The sequence below is a fragment of the Suncus etruscus genome, chromosome 3, assembly GCF_024139225.1.
Source record: "Suncus etruscus isolate mSunEtr1 chromosome 3, mSunEtr1.pri.cur, whole genome shotgun sequence".
Taxonomy (NCBI): Eukaryota; Metazoa; Chordata; class Mammalia; order Eulipotyphla; family Soricidae; genus Suncus; species Suncus etruscus.
The window spans coordinates 65,907,301-65,929,243 of record NC_064850.1 but is presented as its reverse complement, the minus strand read 5'-3'; the positions used below and the strand labels follow the sequence as shown (position 1 = coordinate 65,929,243).

Sequence of the window (21,943 nt, the reverse complement as noted above, 5' to 3'; positions counted from 1 at the left end):
ATCTGCAGATTAATTTCAAACATGATACATAGGGTTCTCCTTGATGCCACTATTCATATTTTGCCATTGTTTATATTTTAATACCTGTCTGAAGAATTCTGCTTTAAATGAAGGAAACGCTTTTTTCTGAATCAGTTTTATGTCTAGTCCTAAGAAACATTTTTTTTTTACTTCTGAACAGTCCTGCTGTACTGCCGCCAACCCAGTCCTCTTCGGTTCCTTCCCCACCGGAGGAAGAATCTGGCCCTTCCTCTTCCCAAATGGCCACCAAAACTCGCCGACTCAGCTCCACCTCAGTAGGAAAGCCTCCACTCTCCGTAGAAGATGATTTTGAGAAATTAATATGGGAGATTTCAGGAGGCAAATTAGAAGCAGAGATCGACTTAGATCCTGGGAAGGATGAAGATGACCTTCTACTTGAGCTATCAGAAATGATTGATAGCTGAAGATGGCAGTAGAACATTTAAAAAAAAATACAAAAAAAAAACAAAAAGAAAAAAGAAAAAAACCCTGAAAAACTTGCCAAAAAAACTGGACCTAGTTTTAACGTTTACCCAAGTTGATCATTTTAGTCTAGAATTTGCCCCAAACCAGAATTATACCTCTTGAATTATTTTGTATGTGTCCTGGATTCCTTGGGGTCAGATTTTTAAATCCCTTGACAACCATTTTGTGCATTTAATGACATTGTTTAGCATCTATGAGGGGGGAATGTAATTGTCTTTACCCTTTTGCCACAGAAGAGGGTGGCAGAGGAGGGAGCTTCAAGGTGCAAGAGAATTTAGTGACTCCTTGAGGTGTTTCAATTTTAGCTTTTTCCCTTATGTAAGATTATTTCTTTTCTGTATTGTCTTATTGTTGGCTGAGTTTCAGAAGGATGAAGAGAGCTGCTACCATTAAGGACCAAATTTCTCGTTACCACTAAACACCACCCAAAAAATTCACTCAGTCATTTGGACAGCCAAGCTCGGCTTTCGAATGGGCCGAGCAGTGCAGGAAGCCTGTAATTGGACTTAACTTTTGGATCTGGTTTTCATGCTTCCAGCTGCTCTGTATGTATCTGAAGAGCAATAGCTAATTTATTACTGTAATTTTTTTAAGGCTTTAAAGTGCCTCGGGGGTCCTTTGAATCTCATTTTCTAGTTCTGGGATTCCCTGGATTCTTTAAGAGAAGGTGACATATGATAGAGGAATTCTCATCAATATGAAAGTTGTCCCTTCTCTTTTTACTTGTCACTTCTTCACATTGAATTATCACAGGAATCAAAGGGGGTTAATCTTTTATTTCTAACTCTCCCAGCAAATTGTTTTAACTCAGTATTTATTTATTTGATGCCCTTATCATCTGAGGGGGTAAAGTTAAGTCATTTAAGCTGCCAGTATTTGTGGACTGTAGCAGTATACTGACTTGTACAATTAGTAGGAATTACGGAAATGCTCTGGGGTGTATTGTATACCTTTCAGTGCGCTTCATTTCTGAATTGAAATTTTTCTTAAAGTTGGTCTTCATATCACCTCAAGGTTTAGACTTCTGAAGGAACACGTATGGTGGGATTAATAGTCCCGAAAGAGCTATATTGTACATAATTAAAAGGAAAGAGAGAGAAGGACTTGTCCATTTTGATACTTTGCTCTAGGTGGCCAGCTTTGTTTCTCATAGGGAAATCTGACCCACCTGTTGTGTTGGCTCCTAAGGAACTGCTGTTATAAGCGGCTCATCAAGAGTTGAACTTCATTCATTTAGCCTTGTCAGGAATACAAAAAAGGAAGAAAGCCACAGGACTGCCAGTCAGTCGTGAGAGGATCTGGACGATTCTGCACAAGCAAAAATGACTTGAAGTTAATGTATAGACACTTCTACCAATTCATCTTCAGCTGACTGAATGTTGTATGATAACCCTTCTCCAAAGCAGGGTGGAATGATCTGGTTTCGCCACCGATTTTCTACTCATTTCATTTTTGGAACTGACTTAAGATTCCAAATCCCTTTTGTATATAATCTTATAATTTTGCTTTTATAAAAGTAATTTTGTTTCATATTTAAAACCCTTGTATTAGTCTGATTATGTTCAACATTATTTGAACCATTTGCCATTTCAAAAAGATACTTATTTGTGTTTTAAATAAAAATGGTATAGGAAAATCTTGATGTTATGAGTTTAGTTGTACACCTCTTCAGCCTGAGGTTTACTCTAATAGGAGCCCTGTTTATAATGTCCTTTTCAGTAAGTCTTCCAGTTTCAAACACTTGACTTTAGAAACCTTTCACAAGATGATAAATGCTAGAGACTGGAGAGAGTATACCAGGTAGTACACAGCTGACCAAGGTTGAATCCCTAGAACTCCATGTTGTCCCCTAAGTTCACCAGGAATGATCCATGAGTGGAAAGCCAGCTCTGAGCATTGCTGAATGACTCCAAAACAAAAAAATTTTTTAAATTTACCAAGTATGCCATCTAATCCACCTTTGCTTTAGTTAAGAATGAGGATTATAACTTTTTTGGGGGGGCCCATACCTGGTATTACTCAAGATCATGCCCTCAGGTAGGGATGGCAGTACCCAGTGAACTACGCAGAGCCAGGTATTAAACTTACAGCTCCTGCATGCAAAGCAGGTAGCTCCAGCCCTTTAATCATATAGTTTATTTTATTTTATTTTTGGTTTTTGAATCACACCTGGTGGGGCTCAGGGGTTACTCCTGGCTCTCTGCTCAGAAATTACTCCTGGCAGCAGGGGGGGGGGGCCGCGGGATATGGGATGCCAGGATTCGAACTACTGTTGGTCCTGGGTTGACTGCTTGCAAGGCAAACACCCTACTCTGGTGCTGTCTCTCCAGCCCCTAAAGTTTTTTTCTTGTTCTTTTTTTTTTTTTTTTTTTTTTTTTGGTTTGGTTTTTGGGTCACACCTGGCAGCGCTCAGGGCTTACTCCTAGCCCTACACTCAAAAATTGCTCCTGGCAGGCTCAGGGAACCATATGGGATGCCGGAATTTGAATCGCTGTCCTGCATGCAAAGCAAAGTCTTACCTCCATGGTATCTCTCTGGCCCTAAAGTTTTTTCTTAATTTTTGTTTTTAAAGCCACCCCGATAGTTCTCAGAGCTTGCTCCTGGCTCTGTGCAGGGATCTTGCCTGATGCACAGAGGACTGTGATTCCAGGGCTTGAACCACAGTCAGCTGCATGCAAAGCAAGGGCCTACTCTCTGTCTTTTACCCTTTAACTATTTTTACTTCTGAACTCTCAATATCCATTTTGATAGTCTATACTGTGTTGGAAGGTCATGGGTGGTGGTTTTTGTTTTTGTGGTACCAGGAATCAGCCCAGAAGGGGTCAATCCTGCAAGGTCATACACTAGACTAACAAGGCATGTCCCCAGTCCCAGGGGGTTTTCAGTCCTCCTGTAATGTCAAATGTGCTAAAAAAAAAAAAAAAAAAAAAAAAAATTGGGCCCGGAGAGATAGCACAGCGGCGTTTGCCTTGCAAGCAGCCGATCCAGGACCAAAGGTGGTTAATTCGAATCCCGGTGTCCCATATGGTCCCCGTGCCTGCCAGGAGCTATTTCTGAGCAGACAGCCAGGAGTAACCCCTGAGCACCACTGGGTGTGACCCAAAAAAAAAAAATTAAGAATGTACATTCTTAGGTGCAGCTGGACTTCATTAGTCTAAAATATTTTCTAACTGGACTTCATTAGTCTAAAATATTTTCTAAATACATTTCATACAATGGCTCTGCTCAGTGAGTTAATTAACCTTATCCTAATTCTTGGTGTTGGTTGGTGTCATTATATGTGGGAGTCCAGGATTCCATTCTTAGTACCATATGATCTCCAGCAACACTGGAAGCAACCCCTGAGCACGTGCTTGGTGTGGCCTAAAAATGAAAAAGTAAAATAAAATGTGGTATTGCTTGTTCTGAGTTTTGTGTTTCAAGACTTCATGACAGTGGAAGAGAGGACAACACTTGCCTTACATGCAACCAACCTGGATACAATCCCTGGGACCTCATATGATCCTCTGAGCACTGCCAGAAGTGATCACATATTTTGCTTATCTCTGCTTGCTCATTTCCACTCTGGAGAAGTCAGTGTTCTCTCTTGAATATGTACTTCTCTCTCTTCCATCACATCTTTCTAAATTCTTGCTTCACACACAAAAGAAAAGGTTGCATAAGGATGTTAAAGCATGCTTTGGAGGCAGAGTGCCTGGATCAATACCTCGCTGCCATCACCCTTTCTAAATCCTTTAAGTTTCACATCCAGTGCCAATTTTTATTCTGGATCTTTGTGTCAGGTGTAAAAGCATTGAAATAGTACAGAGGGTATTTTGCCTTGCACACAACGGACCAGGGTGCAATCCCCAGCATCACATATAGTCCCCCAAGCCTATCAGGAGTGATTAACCCCTGAGCAAGGCCAGCTATGACCAAGGGGAAAAAAAGATTGAATATTCTTTAAAACAGCATTCACGGGCCCGGAGAGATAGCACAGCGGCATTTGCCTTGCAAGCAGCCGATCCAGGACCAAAGGTGGTTGGTTCGAATCCCGGTGTCCCATATGGTCCCTCGTGCCTGCCAGGAGCTATTTCTGAGCAGACAGCCAGAAGTCACCCCTGAGCAATGCCGGGTGTGGCCCAAAACCCCCCAATAAATAAATAAATAAATAAATAAATAAATAAATAAATAAATAAATAAATAAATAAATAAATAAATAAATAAAACAGCATTCACCCAAACATGGTTTTTACTTTCAGACTGGAAAAATATGTATTACCAGAGATCAAACCTGAGCCAACAATGCAAAACTTAATTTTAGGTCCTAAAGTGATAGTACAGCAGGTACGGTGCCTTGCATGTGGCTAACTCAGGTTTGATTCCTAGCATCCCTTATGGCAGGGGTCTCAAACTTGCGGCCCTCCATACAACATTTTGTGGCCCTGCCCTAGAGGAATCTTAAGGTCTCTCGTGTCCTACCAGGAGTGATTCCTGAGCTCCGAGCCAGTTCTGAGTTACTGCTGGGTATGGTCCAGCAAACAAAACTTAACTTTAGATTGAGAACTTAATGATTACATCGTGATTATTTTGGGTTTTGGCCACTGGTTTTTTTGTTTGTTTGTTTTTTGGTTTTTGGTTTTTGGGTCACACTCAGTGGTATTAAGGGGTAAGGTGCCTGCCTTGCCTGCGCTAGCCTAGGACGGACCGAGGTTCGATCCCCCGGCGTCCCATATGGTCCCCCAAGCCAGGAGTGACTTCTGAGTGCATAGCCAGGAGTAACCCCTGAGCGTCACCGGGTGTGGCCCAAAAACCAAAAAAGCAAAAACAAAAACAATTACATCATAAAATACCAAAAGAAAAATTGGGGCCGAAGAGATAGCATGGAGGTAAAGCATTTGCCTTTCATGCAGGTCGGTAGTTTGAATCCCGGAATCCCTATGGTCCCCCGAACCTTCCAGGAGCGATTTTTGAGCCTACACAGAGCCAGGAGTAACCCCTGAGCGCTGCCAGGTGTGACCCCGGCATACCAAGCTGGGTCATACCAAGCTGTACAACACCTGTACTACCTTTCTGGCCTCAGGGAAAAAAACTTCAATGGCATCCCATGTGGTCCCCCAAGCCTACCAGAAGTGATTTCTGTGCAGCAGTGCTCAGGAGCCTGGGACACTGCTTGTGGTTGTGTGGCCTAATGACTGGTGTAGCATGGACCATCTTGGCTATAGCTGGCACAGGGAATGTCAGGATCAAATCAGTGCCTACTCCCCCAATACACACAAGGCATGTGCTCTAGTTCTCTTGAGTCCTCTGGAGCACCCACATCAATTCTTTTAAAGCTCAATATAAGTATTTTTGGCTTTTTTAGCCACACCAGTAGTGCTCAGGATTTAATCCTCACTCAAGGTAGGGCTTAGAGACCTAAGATAGGGTGCTGGGGGCCAAACCTGGGTCAGCTGCATGCAAGGCAAGAATACTAAGCACTGCATTATGGCTCCAGCCCCTAAAATGTTGCATTTTATTTATTTTGGGGTTTGGGGGCTACACCTGGTGGCGCTCAGGAGTTATTACTGGCTATGCTTTCAGAATCACTCCTGGTAGGCTCCGGGACCAAAAGGGATGCGAACCCGGGCTGGTCCTAAGTTGACTGTGTGCAAGGCAAATACCCTATTGCTATGCTATCGCTCTGGCCCCAAAATGTTGCATTTTAAATCAAATGGAAAATGGGATTATTTTTTTGATAACGTGATTAAAAAAAAAACTGATGGGGCCAGAGCAATAGCACAATGGTAGGGTGTTTGCCTTGCACGTGGTTGCCCAGGACGGACCTCAGTTCAATCCCCAGCATTCCATATGGTCCCCCAAGCCAGGAGCAATTTCTGAGTGCATAGCCAGGAGTAACCCCTGAGCGTCACCAGGTGTGTCCCCAAAACAAAACATAAAACAAACCCCAAACAAGCAAAAAACTGAGCAGCCATCTGGAAATTAGAAAGTTAACAGTTCTAGCATATAGTAGGATCGAGTCAAGGATAAAAGCTTTAAGTGTAGGGATTGGAGCATTATTATAGTGGATTGGGCGTTTACCTTGCACAAAGCAGAACCAGGTTCTATCCTGGCCATCCCATGTGTTCCTCTGAGCCCACCAGGAGTTAAATCCTGAGTGTAGTCAGAAGTAACCCCCATGAGTGCTACTGGATGTGGCTCAAAAGGAAGAAGAAAAAAAAAGCTTTAGATGTATAAAGGGAAAAATGTTTTTGAAGCACTTCTGAATACTGTAGTCGACTATATTCAATCAGTGGGTGCTCAGTCCCCCCGATCCTACTTTAGAAACAAACATGAAAAAAACAGCTTAAAAAGACTCAGCACTGGAATTGGGAAAAGATACCCACCCACAGTTTTCCACCTCTGCAATTGGTCTTTGAATATGGTGACAATCATCTCTCAAATTTACTCTGTGCCCAAAGGGCCACATTTGGGGCAGAGCAAAAAACTCAAGTAAATATAAAGCTCTGTAGGCTAATGCACCTTACAAGGCACTGCTGGATGCTCGTGGATCTGGGAGTGATCTGGGAGAGACTTGCCAGCTCAGTTCTGAGGGAGCCTCAGGTCAAAAGGATGTCAGGCCACACAGAGTCTATGACCCTCTATAAAACAATAGATGCAAAATAAAATAAAATAATATAGGGGCCGGAGAAATAGCATGGAGGTAGGGCGTTTGCCTTGCATACAGAAGGACCGTGGTTCGAATCCTGGCATGGCATCCCACATGTCCCCCGAGCCTGTCAGGAGCGATTTCTGAGCGTAGAGCTAGGAGAAACCCCTGAGCGCCACTGGGTATGACCCCAAAACCAACCCCCCAAATAATAATAATAATATAATATAATAAAAAATGACAGATGCAAGAGCCCGAGCGATAGATAGTACAGGGTGTTTGCTGGGTCTCCTTGGCCCAAAACCCGAACAAATAAAGGTGAGATGCAGGTACCACTGTTAGACTTCCAGTCAAGGATGCTCTGTAGCAGCAAAACTCAAGAGGGCAACCCCACCCTAGTGTACACGCGCGTGAGCCCTGCAACCAAAGAATGCAAGCTGGTTGCATGTGTGTGTACGTGGTGTGTATGGGAACTCGCACGTTTGCAAGTTCTTTTTGTTGTCGCTTTGTTTGGGGGCCACGACCGGCGATGCTCAGGGGTACTCCTTGCTCAGCACTCAGTAGTAATCACTCCAGGTAGTGCTGGGGAACCAGAAGAGATGGCAGAGATCAAACCCAGGTCAATCATGTGCATGGCAAATGCCCACCCGCAGTGCAATTGCCCCAGTCTAAACCACCCCCCCGTGTTTGCAAGTTCTTTATTATTATTATTATTATTATTATTATTATTATTATTATTATTATTATTATTATTGTTTTTGGGTCACACCCAGCAGCACTCGGGGTTACTCCTGGCTCTACACTCAGAAATCGCGCCTGGGCAGGCTCGGGGGACTATATGGGATGCAAGGATTCGAACCACCGTCCTTCTGCATGCAAGGCGGTTGCATCTCTCCGGCCCCTTCTTTATAGTTTAAAAGATCATTTTCCCTTCCATGCCTTTGCTGGCACCAGCTCCCTTAAAGAGAACTCAATTAAGTCTCAGGAGCCTGGGGCCGGAGCAGTGGTGCAAGTGGTAAGGCGTCTGCCTTGCGCATGATAGCTAGCCTAGGACTAAGTTCGTTCCCCAGGCATCCCATATGGTTCCCCCAAGCCAGGAGCGATTTCTGAGAGCATAGCCAGTAGTAACTAATCCCTGAGCGTCACCTGGTGTGCCCCCCAAAAAAGAAGATACAAAGTAATAGTATTTATACTTAAAAAATACGAAGTTGCACCCAGGGATATGAGCCTAGCAATAAAGCGAATCAGATCAAGAATAACAATAGATTTGAACCAGAGCGGTGACACAAGCGGTAGGGCGTTTGCCTTGCATGTGCTAACCTAGGAAGGACTTTGGTTCGATCCCCTATGTCCCATATGGTCCCCTAAGCCAGGAGCAAGTTCTGAGCGCATAGCCAGGAGTAACTCCTGAGCGTCACCGGGTGTGGCCCAAAAAGAAAAAAAAAGTCTCATGAGCCTGCCGGTGCCCTTAAAGTATGAGCTGAAATATCTCCTGCGGGGGCCTTGGTTGGAGCCCAACCACCCACATGAGACTCAGCAAATGCAAAGGCGAAGGCGCCCGTTCCCCCTCCGCCCTCCAGGTGGCGCTGAAGAACCAATGCGCCGAGCAAAAAACGCAAGGCATCGGTCTATCTCGCTTAGGCCTCCCCCGGATGCCTAGGATAGAGAAGCCGCCCTCCGACGACGGCTAGAGCGGCATTTCTCGGGCCCGGTCTCAACTTCCGCTTCCGGCTACTTCCTCCGGAAGTGGCTTCTGCGCTAAGCGTGCGGTCCTGTACGGCCTTTGTTGAGCTTTCACCATGGCGTACCGCGGCCAGGGCCAAAAGGTGCAGAAGGTGATGGTGCAGCCGATCGTATCCTACTCTTGAGTATCTGGGCTGGAAGGGTCGGTGGAGGAAACGGGGATTTGAGGGGGCGGAGAGCGAAAGGACAGGCCGGAGGGAGCGGAGAGCGGGCCCACGGTGACACTCCCATGAGCCCTCGCGAGGGTGGCGGTCCTGCTGCAAGAAAGCGCGCGGAGTTGGTTGCAGTCGGGCCTGGATGGGGCCGGCGAGATAGCATGGAGGGAAGGCGTTTGTTTATCTTGCATGCAGAAGGACGGTGGTTCGAATCCCGGCATCCCATATGGTCTCCCGCACCTGCCAGGAGCGATTTCCGAGCGTAGAGCCAGGAGGAACCCCTAACTGAGCGCTGCCTGGGGTGACCCAAAAACCAAAAAAAGAAAGACTACAGACAAGCTGATGCTCGATTTTTTTTCTTTGATGTTCGATTTTTCTACATGTTCACATTAGATTATTTTCTGATCCAATATTTGTCAACAATTTTAAGACTATTTCATAAAGATGAAAGTTTCTTTGGGGGTACTTTACAAGCCAATATAACAGATGTATATTTTGATTTCAGTTAGATTTGTTTGATGAGTGAATATTGTCATTGGGATAAGCTTAATTCTAAATGTCAGGCTTCAGCTTTGAAGGTTTTATATTTAATAAAATTCCAAGTCATAGTTCTTTCACAAATATTCCTTACGCTTTGGTAAAATAAAAACGATTCCTTTTACTCTAAAAAGTGATGCCCAACTTTATTTTTTTAGGGAAAAATAGTAAAAAATGAAAAGAATGAGTTCCAACAGTCAGACTTTTAAAGTGAACTTCAAAAAATGTGAAAAACAGGGGCTGGAGAGAGAGCATGGAGGGAGGGCGTTTGCCTTGCATGCAGAAGGACGGTGGTTCGAATCCTGGCATGGCATCCCATATCCCCCCCCCCCCCCAGCCTGCCAAGAGATTTCTGAGCATAGAGCCAGGAGGAACCCCTGAGCACTACCGGGTGTCACCTAAAAACCAAAATAAAGAGTCGGGGCTGGTTGCTCTGGGGGGGCGGTGTCAGGGAAATGGCAGGATGGTCTTTGGGTGCGGTAGGTGGTCCTGGGGTCGGCCCCCTGCCCCTTGCATGCAGAATTCAGCTCCCACCGCAGCGGAAATGAGTAGGATTGACTGTTCTCAAGGCAGAGTATTTGTGCGTGTCCTATTTTTCCTTCACCGCTGGCGCCAGAACCTCATCTTCAGATATTTGCAAAATGTACGTAAGTGTGTTCGTTGCTTGCTGTCTCTATAATTGCTTTTGAAGTAAACGGTGTGTCCTTTTGTCTGACCTCTCACACTCAGTTCTTGGGTTAAGAGATGAACTGGAAGATTTGGGGCGGGGGCTTTGTAGGGAAGAGATACAGAGAAAGGACAACTGATTAAATGGTACATCACGATGCCTATTCAAGTTTGCGAGTAACTGCTACTTTGGGGGGAGTTGGGTCACTCAGTAGCTACTCCTGGCTCTGCACTCAGAAATTCTGGCAGTCTCGAGGGACCTTAGGATGCCGGGAATTGAACCGGGGGTTGGCCACATGCAAGGCAAACTCCCTATCGCTGTGCTATCACTCCAGCCCCAAATGTACCACTCTTTTTATTTTTTTTTCAAGATTAAAGTTTTCCGTTTCAGAAAATAACAGTTGTGGGGCCGAAGGGATAGCATGGAGATAAGGCGTTTGTCTTGCATGCAGAAGGACGGTAGTTCGAAACCCGGCAACCCATATGGTCCCCCATGCCTGCCAGGAGCGATTTCTGAGCAGAGAGTCAGGAGTAACCCCTGAGCGCTGCCGGGTGTGACCCAAAAACAAAAACAAAAAGAAAAGAAAATAACAGTTGTGGGGCTGAAGAGAGGACTACTGGTAGGGCCTTTGCTTTGCGCATAGGCAGCCTGGGTTCGATCTTCAGCACTCCATTGTTTCCAGGAGTAATTCCTGTGTGCAGAGCCAGGAGCCTTAGCATTGTCTGTGTATCGTAACACTCTGTCCCCCGACCCTCCTCCCCCAAGAAATTTGGCATGACAGTGATATTTGGCCATTGGCACATTATATAATAGTGGGTATGGTTAGAACATTGGTGGACACCTCTGCCTCCACTGAAGCAAGCTCAGCAAACCCCTGTCAACCCTTTCTTCAGTGGCATGGACGGTCGGTTTAAATTCAGAAAGAAGAAAGGGGTTTAGCAACAGTTTGCTTTCTCCTGGAATTTTGTTTAACAGCTTTGATTTTGAATTGAATTGGCTGGGAAGTTCAAATTACTCAGAAAAATGTATCTCTCGTTCTTATAAATTGACTGAGGACACAATTAGGAAACATTAAATTGTAGCCATTGAATTTTTAGTCACTAGAATTGAGGGATTTTTCCTTGACTGATAGGTATGAAACCTGGAAGCTGGGAATTGAAAGTAAGGTGCTTTGGAGCTGAGTTTTTTTCAGTAACATATAGGGCAAAAAAACTTTGCTCATTAGAAATTACTTCTATGTTTTACTGTCATCAGATTTCACTCTAAATGTATTAAGATTAGAAACAGCAAGAAATATAATTAAGATTCAAGATGACAAGGGAAAAGGATTAACTCTGGAAGTCTCTGTATAAAATGAAAGTGACAAATAACTAGCTTTATTTTCTGAGGAAAAAAACTGGCTTTTAGTAACAATTTTTGTAGCTACTATATTTATTGCTTAAAAATTTTGTTTGTATATTTTTCTCCAGAGATCTCGGATTCAGGTGTGGCTTTATGAACAAGTGAACATGAGGATAGAGGGCTGTATCATTGTGAGTACCCAATATATTTTTATCTTAGAACAATTTGTTTATTCAAAAAGATTTTTTCCGAGAATGACCACAGTTCAGAGAGAGATTACAGGGGGTAAGTACCAAAATTATATTTAGTAGATTTGGGTTTGCTTCTTGACTTTGCATAATGTGCCCTGAGCATAATTAGAGGATGGACAGGGACAGACAGACAGACACACACACACTTTCACTCTCCTCTCTCACTCACTTATTCTTACTTGCTGAAAACCCTGATTTAATCCACAACATTACATTATAGTCCCTTGAGAGCTGCCAAGTGTGGCCTAAAAATCAATAAAAAAATAAATGACCAATGTCCTGCAAGAACACTATATATCAAAGACCTGGATGGCTCCCCAAGTGCCATCAGAACCAAACCCTCCCAGAATCAAGAGTAAGCCCCAACACTTACTCTTATACTCTTATACTTTGAGTCTGTGCACATCTCCTTTCTGCCCCTCCAATATAACCTAGGTCCAGCTCGAGGGAAGTTTCAAGGTCCACTTTCTCTTTTTGAGAGGTAATAAGGAGAAGTTGGGTGTACCCTTTGGTGCTCAAGGACTACTCTTTTTTTTTTGTTCTGTTTTGGGACCATACTTAGTGGTGGTAAGGTATTACTCATGGCTCTGCTCAGAAATCACTCCTGGAAGGCTCAGGGGATGCCTAGGGTTGAACCTGGTCGGCTGGGTGTATACCCACTGTACTCTCGTTCCATCCTTCACAGGAACTATTCTTGCCTCTCTTTCTTGGGGGTCATTCAGTATTGCTTAGGAAATTGAGTCAGTCACTCACAAGTTCTTTTTTAATTGGGAGTGGGGGTTGGGCTATATCCTGCCATGTTTAGGGGTTACTTCTGTGTCTGAGCTCAGGGATCACTCTTAGTGGGTCAATTGTGTACAAGTCAAATGCCCTTCTCACTGTACAATTGTTTCAGCCCCACTCAAGGTCTTTCATGACAAGTTACTTAATGCCCTGACACTGCACTGCAATTTGTGGTAATTAAGCCACATCCAAGTGGGAACAGGTATTGGTATCAACATGTTAATTTACCTCTCTAGGCCTTGGGACTAGATAATTCAAGAGTGTCTTCAGCAGGTGATTCCAAAAGTGTAGAAGGATTGCAAGCCAGATACCAGAAAAATCACACAGGTTCATGACATTGGCATGAAGCTGACTATAGTTTGAATTCCCGGCACCAGGGGACATTCCAGGAATAGTTACTGAGTACTGTTGTCCGTGTCTCAGAATCCAAAACAAAAATACTTAAGAAAGAAGGAAAGAGGGTAGCTCATCGGTAGGATGTTTCCTTGCAGGCGGCTGACCCAGGACGGACCACGGTTCGATCCCCGGCATCCCATATGGTCCCCCAAGCCAGGAGCAATTTCTGAGTGCAGAGCTAGGAGTAACCCCAGAGCATCAGTGGGTGTGGCTCAAAAAAAAAAAGGAAGAAAGAAGGAAAGAATGAAAGGAGGGGAGGGAGCCCAGTGGTATACTTAAGTATTCCATGGGCTGGTATGCAGAAGATATTGGTCTGCATGTGTTAAAAGGTTGAAGAATGTTCTTTTAAACAACAAAAAGAGGTGACAAAAAAGCTTAATGCTGCATCAGAGTAGGGTGGGGTTAAATAAAACTTTCAGGATAGCAGAATACCCTGATACTTCTGTTTTTTGGGAAGGAGGTTAGTTTTTTATTAAAATACCAAGGTTTCATCAGATGTTCCTAAATACTAGTTTGTTTTTTTTTTTTTTTTTTTGGTTTTTGGGCCACACCCGCAAGTGCTCAGGGGTTACTCCTGGCTGTCTGCTCAGAAATAGCTCCTGGCAGGCACGGGGGACCATATGGGACACTGGGATTCGAACAAACCACCTTTGGTCCTGGATCAGCTGCTTGCAAGGCAAACGCTGCTGTGCTATCTCTCCGGGCCCTAAATACTAGTTTTTATGTGTGTTGGGGGAAGGGTTCCCCATTCACTGATAAACAAAACACATGGTGCTCTAGATCAGGCAATGCAAGTGCTCTAGCCCAATGTGATGGTATTAGTCCCCTCTGGTGTTCCATCCAGACATTATATTAGGTCAGTAATTGCTTGCTTAGAGTCAGAAAACAGGAGGTTAGCAGTGATGGTGTTTATGTGAAACATGGGAAGGGTGGGAAGGGTGTTGTCTGTGGGCAGGTAAAGAAGATAAGGAAAAAGGGCTCTTGGCAGAGCTGATGAACCTTAAGCCTGAGGTCTCAGGCATAATTAAGAATAGTGTTTTGTTACTTGAAAAGGGCAACATGTTTTGCCTGGGAGAATAGTGGGTGGGAAATTTCAGAATTGAGTTGGCATTTCTATATTTGAAGGTAACTATCAATTTTTTTTTTTAGGGTTTTGATGAGTATATGAACCTCGTATTAGATGATGCAGAAGAGATTCACTCAAAGACAAAGTCAAGGAAACAGCTGGGTAAGATTGAAGGGCCTCAGAAACGTAGTTACTGGTTCACTTGAAGAATCAAATGATTTACAGCTTAATTTTCCTTTGAAAAGTTATTTGAGGGGGCCGGAGAGATAGCATGGAGGTAAGGCGTTTGCCCTTCATGCAGGAGGTCATCGGTTCGAATCCCGGCGCCCCATATGGTCCCCTGTGCCTGCCAGGAGCAATTTCTGAGCATGGAGCCAGGAATAACTCCTGAGCACTGCCGGGTGTGACCCAAAAACCACAAAAAAAAAAAAAAGAAAAAAAAAAAGAAAAGTTATTTGGGGCGAATAACTTTAAACACTTCCTTTGTTTATGCTCCTGACTGTACTCAAAAATTACTCATGAGATTAGGGACTATATGGGGTGCTGGGGATAAAACCTGGAGGCCCTAACCATACCTTACTGCTTGCGCCACCACTCTAGCACCCAACTTTTAAAGTGATGATAATTTAAAAACTAGCATTTTTTTCCTCTGCTATTTCTTTTTTTGCTCCATTTCTCTTTTTCTATCCTCTCAAATAACCTCACATCAGGCTCTCCAAAGATTAGTGAGACTGAATTTGATGTTAATATTAGTCCTCAATTGTTTGAAGTCTAAACAGCAATTCGTACTAAGGCTCCTTAAAATGCTCTTCGCTTGGCTGTCTGATACACATTTTCAGTTTTGGTCTCTGGTTATTCCTTTCCAGACTTTTGTGTTTATTCTTTGAACAGGCATTGAATGTTGGTTTTCTCAAGACTTACTTCTAGACTCTCCTGTCATTTGATATATTTTCCTAGTGATTGAGGAACATACCTTTTCCTCAGAGAATAATTATGTCTCTGAATTGGCCCCCACCTTTATGTCTTTAGCCTCTCACCCTCTCCCACGCTCCTGTTTGAATACCCACCAGGCACCTCCATTCAGAGGTCATAGTCAGATCCCACTCACAAAATGAGCTGGAGCTATTGTAATGTTTCCTACCTTACTGAATGACACTAGTCATCTACTAAATCTGGGACTGAAGATGGGTGAAGGGGTGAACCAGGTTTCACATGTTGAAGACCTATTTCTGGCTTCAAACCATTGTCTTTGAGCACCAAACTGGGTGTAGGGACTGGAGAGATAGCACAGGGGTCGGGCATTTGCCTTGCATGCAGCCTATCCAGGACAGATGGTGGTTCGAATCCCAGCATATCATATGGTCCCCTGTGCCTACCAGGAGCAATTTCTGAGCGCAGAGCCAGCAGCAGTAACCCCTGAGTGCCACTGGGAGTAATCCCACAGATAAGGTCAGTCTGATATTGTCACTCCTGCTTAAAACCCATCAGTGGCTTCCTATTGGTTGTCAGATAAGAAAATTGCACTCAGCAAGGTCCTTAATCCTGGTCTTCTCTAGCTCTACTCATTTTGTATCGGTTTTATTTTCTGAACACTTAAAGTTTCAGTTCTAGGGATGGCAATGTGTGAAGGGGGAGGGGGTCAGGAAGAGAATGACACACTACCAAACTCAGCAGGTTTCAGGGCTTACTCCTGGCTTCTTGTGCTTAGGGATTACTCCTGGTGGTGCGTTGGGTGATCATATGGGAGGGATGATACTGGGTGAACTCAGGTTGGCCACATGCAAGGCAAATGCTCTCCCCACTGTGTTATCACTCCACCCCTCTCTACAGTCTTTTGTGGTGGAGCCACAGCAGTGCAAGGGGGTGGGGTGGGTGCTGTTTCCAGCATATGTTAAGATGTCATTCCAGGTGTTGCTAAGGGACCATGTGGTGCCAGGGAGTAAAGCCAGGGTTCCCAAATACAAATCATAAGCTCCAACAGCCCTTCAGCCATCTTTCTTGACCTCTTAATTTGGGCCACCAGAAATCTTGTGTATGCTAGTCCCACTATCTTTAAAACCCATCAAAAGCTCTTTGTTGCAGGATTTCTTTTGCTTTTAGTCAAGGTTAAGAGAGCTGTTGTCTGAGTTTGTAGAAAAACATTCATTAGCAGTACTGGGTTTTTTCCCCCCATATCTTTTTCAGAGCCAAGGATATAACTCAAGTGGTAGAGCATATCATGTATAAGGCTGAAGTTGCAACAGAGGTTGCAACAGTGACCCATAGACCTCTGAGCCCTGCTAAGAGACAGCCAGAGAAATGGTACAACAATAGACCACTTTCTTTTGGATGCAGCTGGCCCAGCTTAATTTAGCCCCACCAGGAGTGATCCCTGAGTATAGAGCCAAGGGTTAAACCCTGAGCACTGGTGGATGTGGCCCAAAACCCAAACCCACAGATGCAATGGGGAAATAATTGGAAGAATTAGAGTGTGTAGTGGCATATAGAGGCCCTAAGTTTGGCTGGCCTGGTGTCCCCAAACACTGATAAGTCAGAGGTCTCCCTGGGGGCCCCTGAGCACTGCTTGGAGATTCCCTAAAAATAAGATAATATGAGGCCAGAGCGAGATAACACAGTGGTAGGGCGCTTGCCTTGCATGCCATTGACCCAGGACAGACCTGGGCTCAATCCCCAGCTTCCCATATGGTCCCCCAAGCCAGGAGTGATTTCTGAGTGTATAGCCTGGAGTAACCCCTGAGTGTCACCAGGTGTGGCCAAAAATTAAAGATAATACAAAAATTGGCACTTGTATTAATGTTTTTCTTGTTGGGGCTTACATGAGTACTGTTTTTCAGCTCCCCAATATGCTCAGTTACTAGCACAAGCCTGTCTTTTGAGTAAAAACTAATAATGTTCAAAATAAACCTGGGAGGACTGGAGTGATAGCACAGCGATAGGGCACGATTGACCCAGGAAGGACCTGGGTTTGATTCCCAGTGTCCCATTTGGTCCCCTGAGCCAGGAGTGATTTCTGAGTCACAGCCAGGCCTAACCCCTGAGCGTCACCAGGTGTGGGCCCAAAAAAAAAAAAAATAAATAAAACTAAACCTGGGATATCATTTGGGAAGCAGGTTTTGGCTATCCATTTGTGTGCTCAGACTATTCCTGGTCCTGTGCAGGAGTGGATCTTTGGTGGAACTGTACGTGGTGCTGGGAATTGGAATGAGGGTTGATTAAATCTCTTCATCCCAGAAGAATAGAATTTTTTTAAGTCTCTATGTTTGATACTGAAGCACAGTGTGTAGGTACCCCCGAGTACCAGTGGGTGTGGCCCCAAAACCAAAAGATTAAAAAGTAAAGAGATTAAGTTGCAGCACTTTGTAAATTTAAGTGTTCCTTGAGGTGTAGTTGGCTAGACTGTTTACAGATACAATTTCACACTTTTCTAATATCCTGTTATGTTTACTTTGGACACTAATGCATATCTCACTCTTAGGATTATAAAACTTAAAACTTTTTTATTATTATTATGAGGGCCACCCACATTTGAGGAACTGTGCAGTGCTGGGAAGGGACCCAGACAAGGCATATTCCACATGTGAGCCACCTCCTGATTTTCTATTTTTGAAACAAGGTTTCAAGGCAGGTTTACCTCCATATCCAGGATTCCCTCGAGCCTCCACTGGATTTATGGGAAGTAGATTCTGAGGAGTGATAAGTTTTACTATGCTTTTTCTTGCTTGGACTTTTCCCCCTCCCCAAATTTAGACATGCATTGCCAGGAAACTCCCAGCTAATCTGTTGTAGAAGTCTAGTAAAGTGAGACAATTTCATCACATTTGGGAATGATTAGCCTTCCTCAAACTTGGTTGAACACCAGTATTTTTGCCAGATACATTTCAGAGGAAAAAGTGTTGAATTCTAAAATGTGGGGTAAAACAACGTCCATTGCAGGATTCCATAATTAGGTGTGTTTATTGCAGGGTAAGATTTTCAGTATGCGCAGATTCCTAAGATTGGGGTTATCTTAGGCTATTTCTGAAATATAACATGCAAATTCAGCAATGCTGAGCACTAGGAAATGTTGGGATTTCTAAGATAACCTATCCAATTGTCTTAGTTTACAGATACTTTTTCACAAAATAACATATCTTTTCCTTCCTGATGTACCTGTGCTTTAATGTGTAAAGTTTTTCAGGATTTGTGATATTTAAAATTGTTCACATACGGGGCCGGGCGGTGGCGCTAAAGGTAAGGTGCCTGCCTTACCTGCGCTAGCCTAGGACGGACCGCGGTTCGATCCCCCGGCATCCCATATGGTCCCCCAAGCCAGGAGCGACTTCTGAGCGCATAGCCAGGAGTAACCCCTGAGCGTCACCGGGTGTGGCCCAAAAACCAAAAAAAAAAAAAAAAAATTGTTCACATACCTTCATAAGAGAAAAGGCTATTTTGGGGCCAGCGCAGTGGCACTAAAGGTAAGGTGTCTGCTTTGTCAGCGCTAGCCTAGGACGGACTGCTGTTCTGTTCGATCCCCCGGTGTCCCATATGGTCCCCCAAGCCAGGAGCTACTTCTGAGCGCGTAGCCAGAAGTAACCCCTGAGCGTCACTGGGTGTGGCCCAAAAAAAAACAAAAAAAATTTTTTTTAAAGAAAATGGCTATTGGGGGGCACACCCAACAGCGCTCAGGGGTTACTTCTGGCTCTGTGCTTAGAAATTGATCCATGTAGGCCCAGGGGACCATATGGGATATATGGGATGCTGGAATTCAAACCACCATAGATCCTGGGTCGGCCGCTTGCAAGACAATGCTCTACCACTGTGCTATCTCTTTAGCCCTGAAAAAAGCATTTCTTTTTGTGTGTGTGTTTGTTTTGGGGTCACACCCAGTGGCGCTCAGGGGTTACTCCTGGCTCTGCGCTCAGAAATTGCTCCTGGCAGGCACGGGGGACCATATTGGGTACCGGATTCGAACCACTGACCTTCCGCATGCAAGGCAAATGCCCTACCTCCATGCTATCTCTTCACCGCCTCCCCCCCCCCCCCCCGAAAAGGCATTTCTAATGTGGCGCTCAGAAATTACTCACACTTCTAAGGCTGAACAGTGATTACATATGTCTGAGTGGCTATTAATGGTGTTTTGTTTTTAATTTTGTGTTGCAGGTCGGATCATGCTAAAAGGAGATAATATTACTCTGCTCCAAAGTGTCTCGAATTAGAAATGATGGCTGAAGTGAGAAATTGTGAGAAGGCGCTGCAGTGTTTTGGGAAAGGAGATTTAAAACATTTGTTCATATTGTTTTCATTTATGTTATTACCAGATGACAATAAATGTTGGGGAATTGTTTGTATTTAAAACTTCACATTGTTTCTCTCTGACAAGATGGTTCTTTCACATATGTTCAGTGGTAGAAACCTGTATGCATGGGCGCAGCATCTGTTGGTGTTTATGAAAGTTTTCTGAAGGCTGGCAGTTGTCCTTGTTACTGGATTTTACAGAGTTTAATCATAAATTTACCCTCCCACCCTCCGTCCAGGGACTTTCTCCTATTTCGGCACTTAGGGATGGCACAGCTTAGGAAACCATCTGTGCTGGGGTCAAATCTGGTCAGCTGTATGTAAGGCGGGCAGCTTGCTCACTCTTGTTCTTGCCCCAATCTATCGATCTTAAATACTTAAGGAGTATTTTATTTGACAGGAAAGCTTCTCTTAGTGTGTGGAGAGGGGTCATAAAAATCTAAATTAATGCACCAGTGAAGTCTTCAGTTCTTGTTCTCGATGCTTTCTGACCACTGGAAGTTGGAAACATTTTAGTAACCTGACTGTTCAGCACCTTCATAGAGTCACTTTGAGGTCTGTAGTATTTGTTTTTTCAGATTGGAATACCTTACTTGAAGAATAAAGTGTGTTAAGGGACACTGCAGAGACTGGAGAGAGAACACAGGGTTCTGTTGCACATGACCCACCTTGGTTTGGTCCCCAACACCATCATGAAGACACATGAGCACAGCAGCTATCAACAGCCTAGTATGCCCCAAACTCCACCTCCAGCACCAAAAAAACCAAATCCTACCCTTTTAAAAAAGCTCCGTTGAGAGTTAACACTAGGAGCAAGTCATTGAGCATAGATGGTTGTGACTCCCAAGAAGCAAAAACAAGTTGATGGGATAATGGGAGGGTCTGAGTGATTAACACAAAAATGATAAGAGCTGATGAATTAGGGAAGATTAGGTTCTTGTCTTTTTTTTATCTTGGGTTATGAATCCCCCTCCCTTTTTTTTGGCTTGTGTTGTGTTTTTGTGTGCCTGGGATCAAACTTAGGACCTCACAGGAGGCATATTTTTGTTTTTGGTGGGTTTTTTTTTGGCCACACCTGGTGGCACTCTGGTTACTCCTGGTTTTGCTCTTAGAAATCCTGGCAGGGGGCTGGAGAGATAGCATGGAGGTAAGGCATTTGTTTGCCTTGCATGAAGAAGGTTGGAGGTTTGAATCCCGGTGTCCCATATGGTACCCTGAGCCTGCCAGGAGCAATTTCTGAGCATAGAGCCAGAAGTAACCCCTGAGTGCTGCTGGGTGTGACCCAAAAAACAAAAAAGCCTGGCAGACTTCGAACATATGGGATATCAGGGATTGAACCAGGGTCTGGCCATGTGCAAGGCAATAGCTGCTGTGTTATTACTCCAGCCCTGGCATGTTGTTACTTAATTCTATGGCCAAATATCCCCTCAAATCAACCATTTATGGGTTAAGAATTTTTGGAATTCAATAGTACAATGGGTAGGGCACTTTACTTTCATACCGTCCACCTGTGTTTGATCCCTGGCACCTCAAATGGTCACCCACGCACCCCCAGTAGTGATCCCTGAGTGCAGAGCTAGGAGTAAGCTCTTCCTGGTGTAGCCCTAAAACAAAGTTAGGAATTCTCTTAAATGGTTTTCGAAACCCTGCTGTTGGTTTGGATAAATAATGCTTAAGTAGATTTGCAAACAGCTTCAACACTATGTACTAAGGGGTTATTTAAATTGAATCTTGACATAGGAGTAAGACTTACCTAAAATTGTGATAAAACACAGTATTGAGGATAGAAAAGCCCATACTGTTTAAAGTGCCAGTGAGGGAAAAATAGAACCATCCTTAACTGAGAAGAAGACATTGAGGCAGAAATTTGAAGACTAGTTATTGATCAAGTTTGAATGTGGCTTTCTAGCTGTCCTTTTATTTGAACTTTTGCCTTGTCCTGTCTGTCTTAAAGGGGTTTCTAGTTTCTTTGAGTTTTGTTTTTGTTTAATTTACTCCCTCCAGGGGGCCGGGCGGTGGCGCTGGAGGTAAGGTGCCTGCCTTGCCTGCGCTAACCTAGGACGGACCGCGGTTCGATCCCCCGGCGTCCCATATGGTCCCCCAAGAAGCCAGGAGCAACTTCTGAGCGCATAGCCAGGAGTAACCCCTGAGCCTCACAGGGTGTGGCCCAAAAACCAAAAAAAAAAAAAAAAAAAAATTTACTCCCTCCCTACCTTAGTTAGTTAAACATGTTTTAAGTTTGAAATTTATCCCCTCTCAGGCATGTAAAGAAAGCTTTGGGCAGCAGAGGGAGTTGCAGCCCCAAGACGGCTCAGTCTTTCCGAGGAAAAGATTTGAATGTTTTCAGAGCCAAGCAAAGACCTCCTTGCAGCTTTCTTGGCACCAAAATAGCTGAGAAGAAGGATAAAAGCTGGGGCAGTCTAATCCCTGAGAAAACCTGCTGGCTGCTTTTTCCATTTCCCTTCTCGGCCTTTCTGACCCCACCGCCCTGTGTAAGCAAAGCTGCCTGTAGCGATGTATTCTGAATGGATCAAGACATGGAAGGTTCTATTTTTGACAGAGCAAACGGTAATAGTGAGAAATAGGTACAGGGAA

The 21,943-nt window shown here is 44.2% G+C and overlaps 2 protein-coding genes across 2 annotated transcripts in view; both read left to right on the top strand.

Moving 5' to 3' along the window:
* The window catches only part of ZC3H11A (zinc finger CCCH-type containing 11A), a 32,535-nt gene extending 32,088 nt beyond the window's left edge, over positions 1 to 447 (top strand). Inside the window, 1 exon segment of the mRNA XM_049770791.1 lies at positions 182 to 447. Within this exon segment, the coding sequence (XP_049626748.1) occupies positions 182 to 446 (265 nt within the window). The 3' untranslated portion in view covers position 447.
* Positions 448 to 8,881: 8,434 nt separating this feature from the next.
* On the top strand, positions 8,882 to 19,413 carry SNRPE (small nuclear ribonucleoprotein polypeptide E). Its single transcript, XM_049770697.1, has 5 exons — positions 8,882 to 8,988; positions 10,187 to 10,213; positions 11,707 to 11,769; positions 14,158 to 14,236; positions 19,214 to 19,413. Exons 1-5 carry the CDS (start codon positions 8,935 to 8,937, stop codon positions 19,267 to 19,269), a joined length of 279 nt encoding a protein of 92 aa, XP_049626654.1. The 5' UTR covers positions 8,882 to 8,934; the 3' UTR covers positions 19,270 to 19,413.
* Positions 19,414 to 21,943: the final 2,530 nt, after the last annotated feature.

Coding starts and splice junctions, on each gene's coding strand:
- SNRPE (XM_049770697.1), top strand. CDS start 8,935: ATGGCGTACCGCGGCCAGGGCCAAAAGGTGCAGAAGGTGATGGTGCAG. Junction 8,989..10,186: donor AGGTGATGGTGCAGCCGATC/GTATCCTACTCT, acceptor CGCTGGCGCCAG/AACCTCATCTTCAGATATTT. Junction 14,237..19,213: donor AAAGTCAAGGAAACAGCTGG/GTAAGATTGAAG, acceptor TTTGTGTTGCAG/GTCGGATCATGCTAAAAGGA.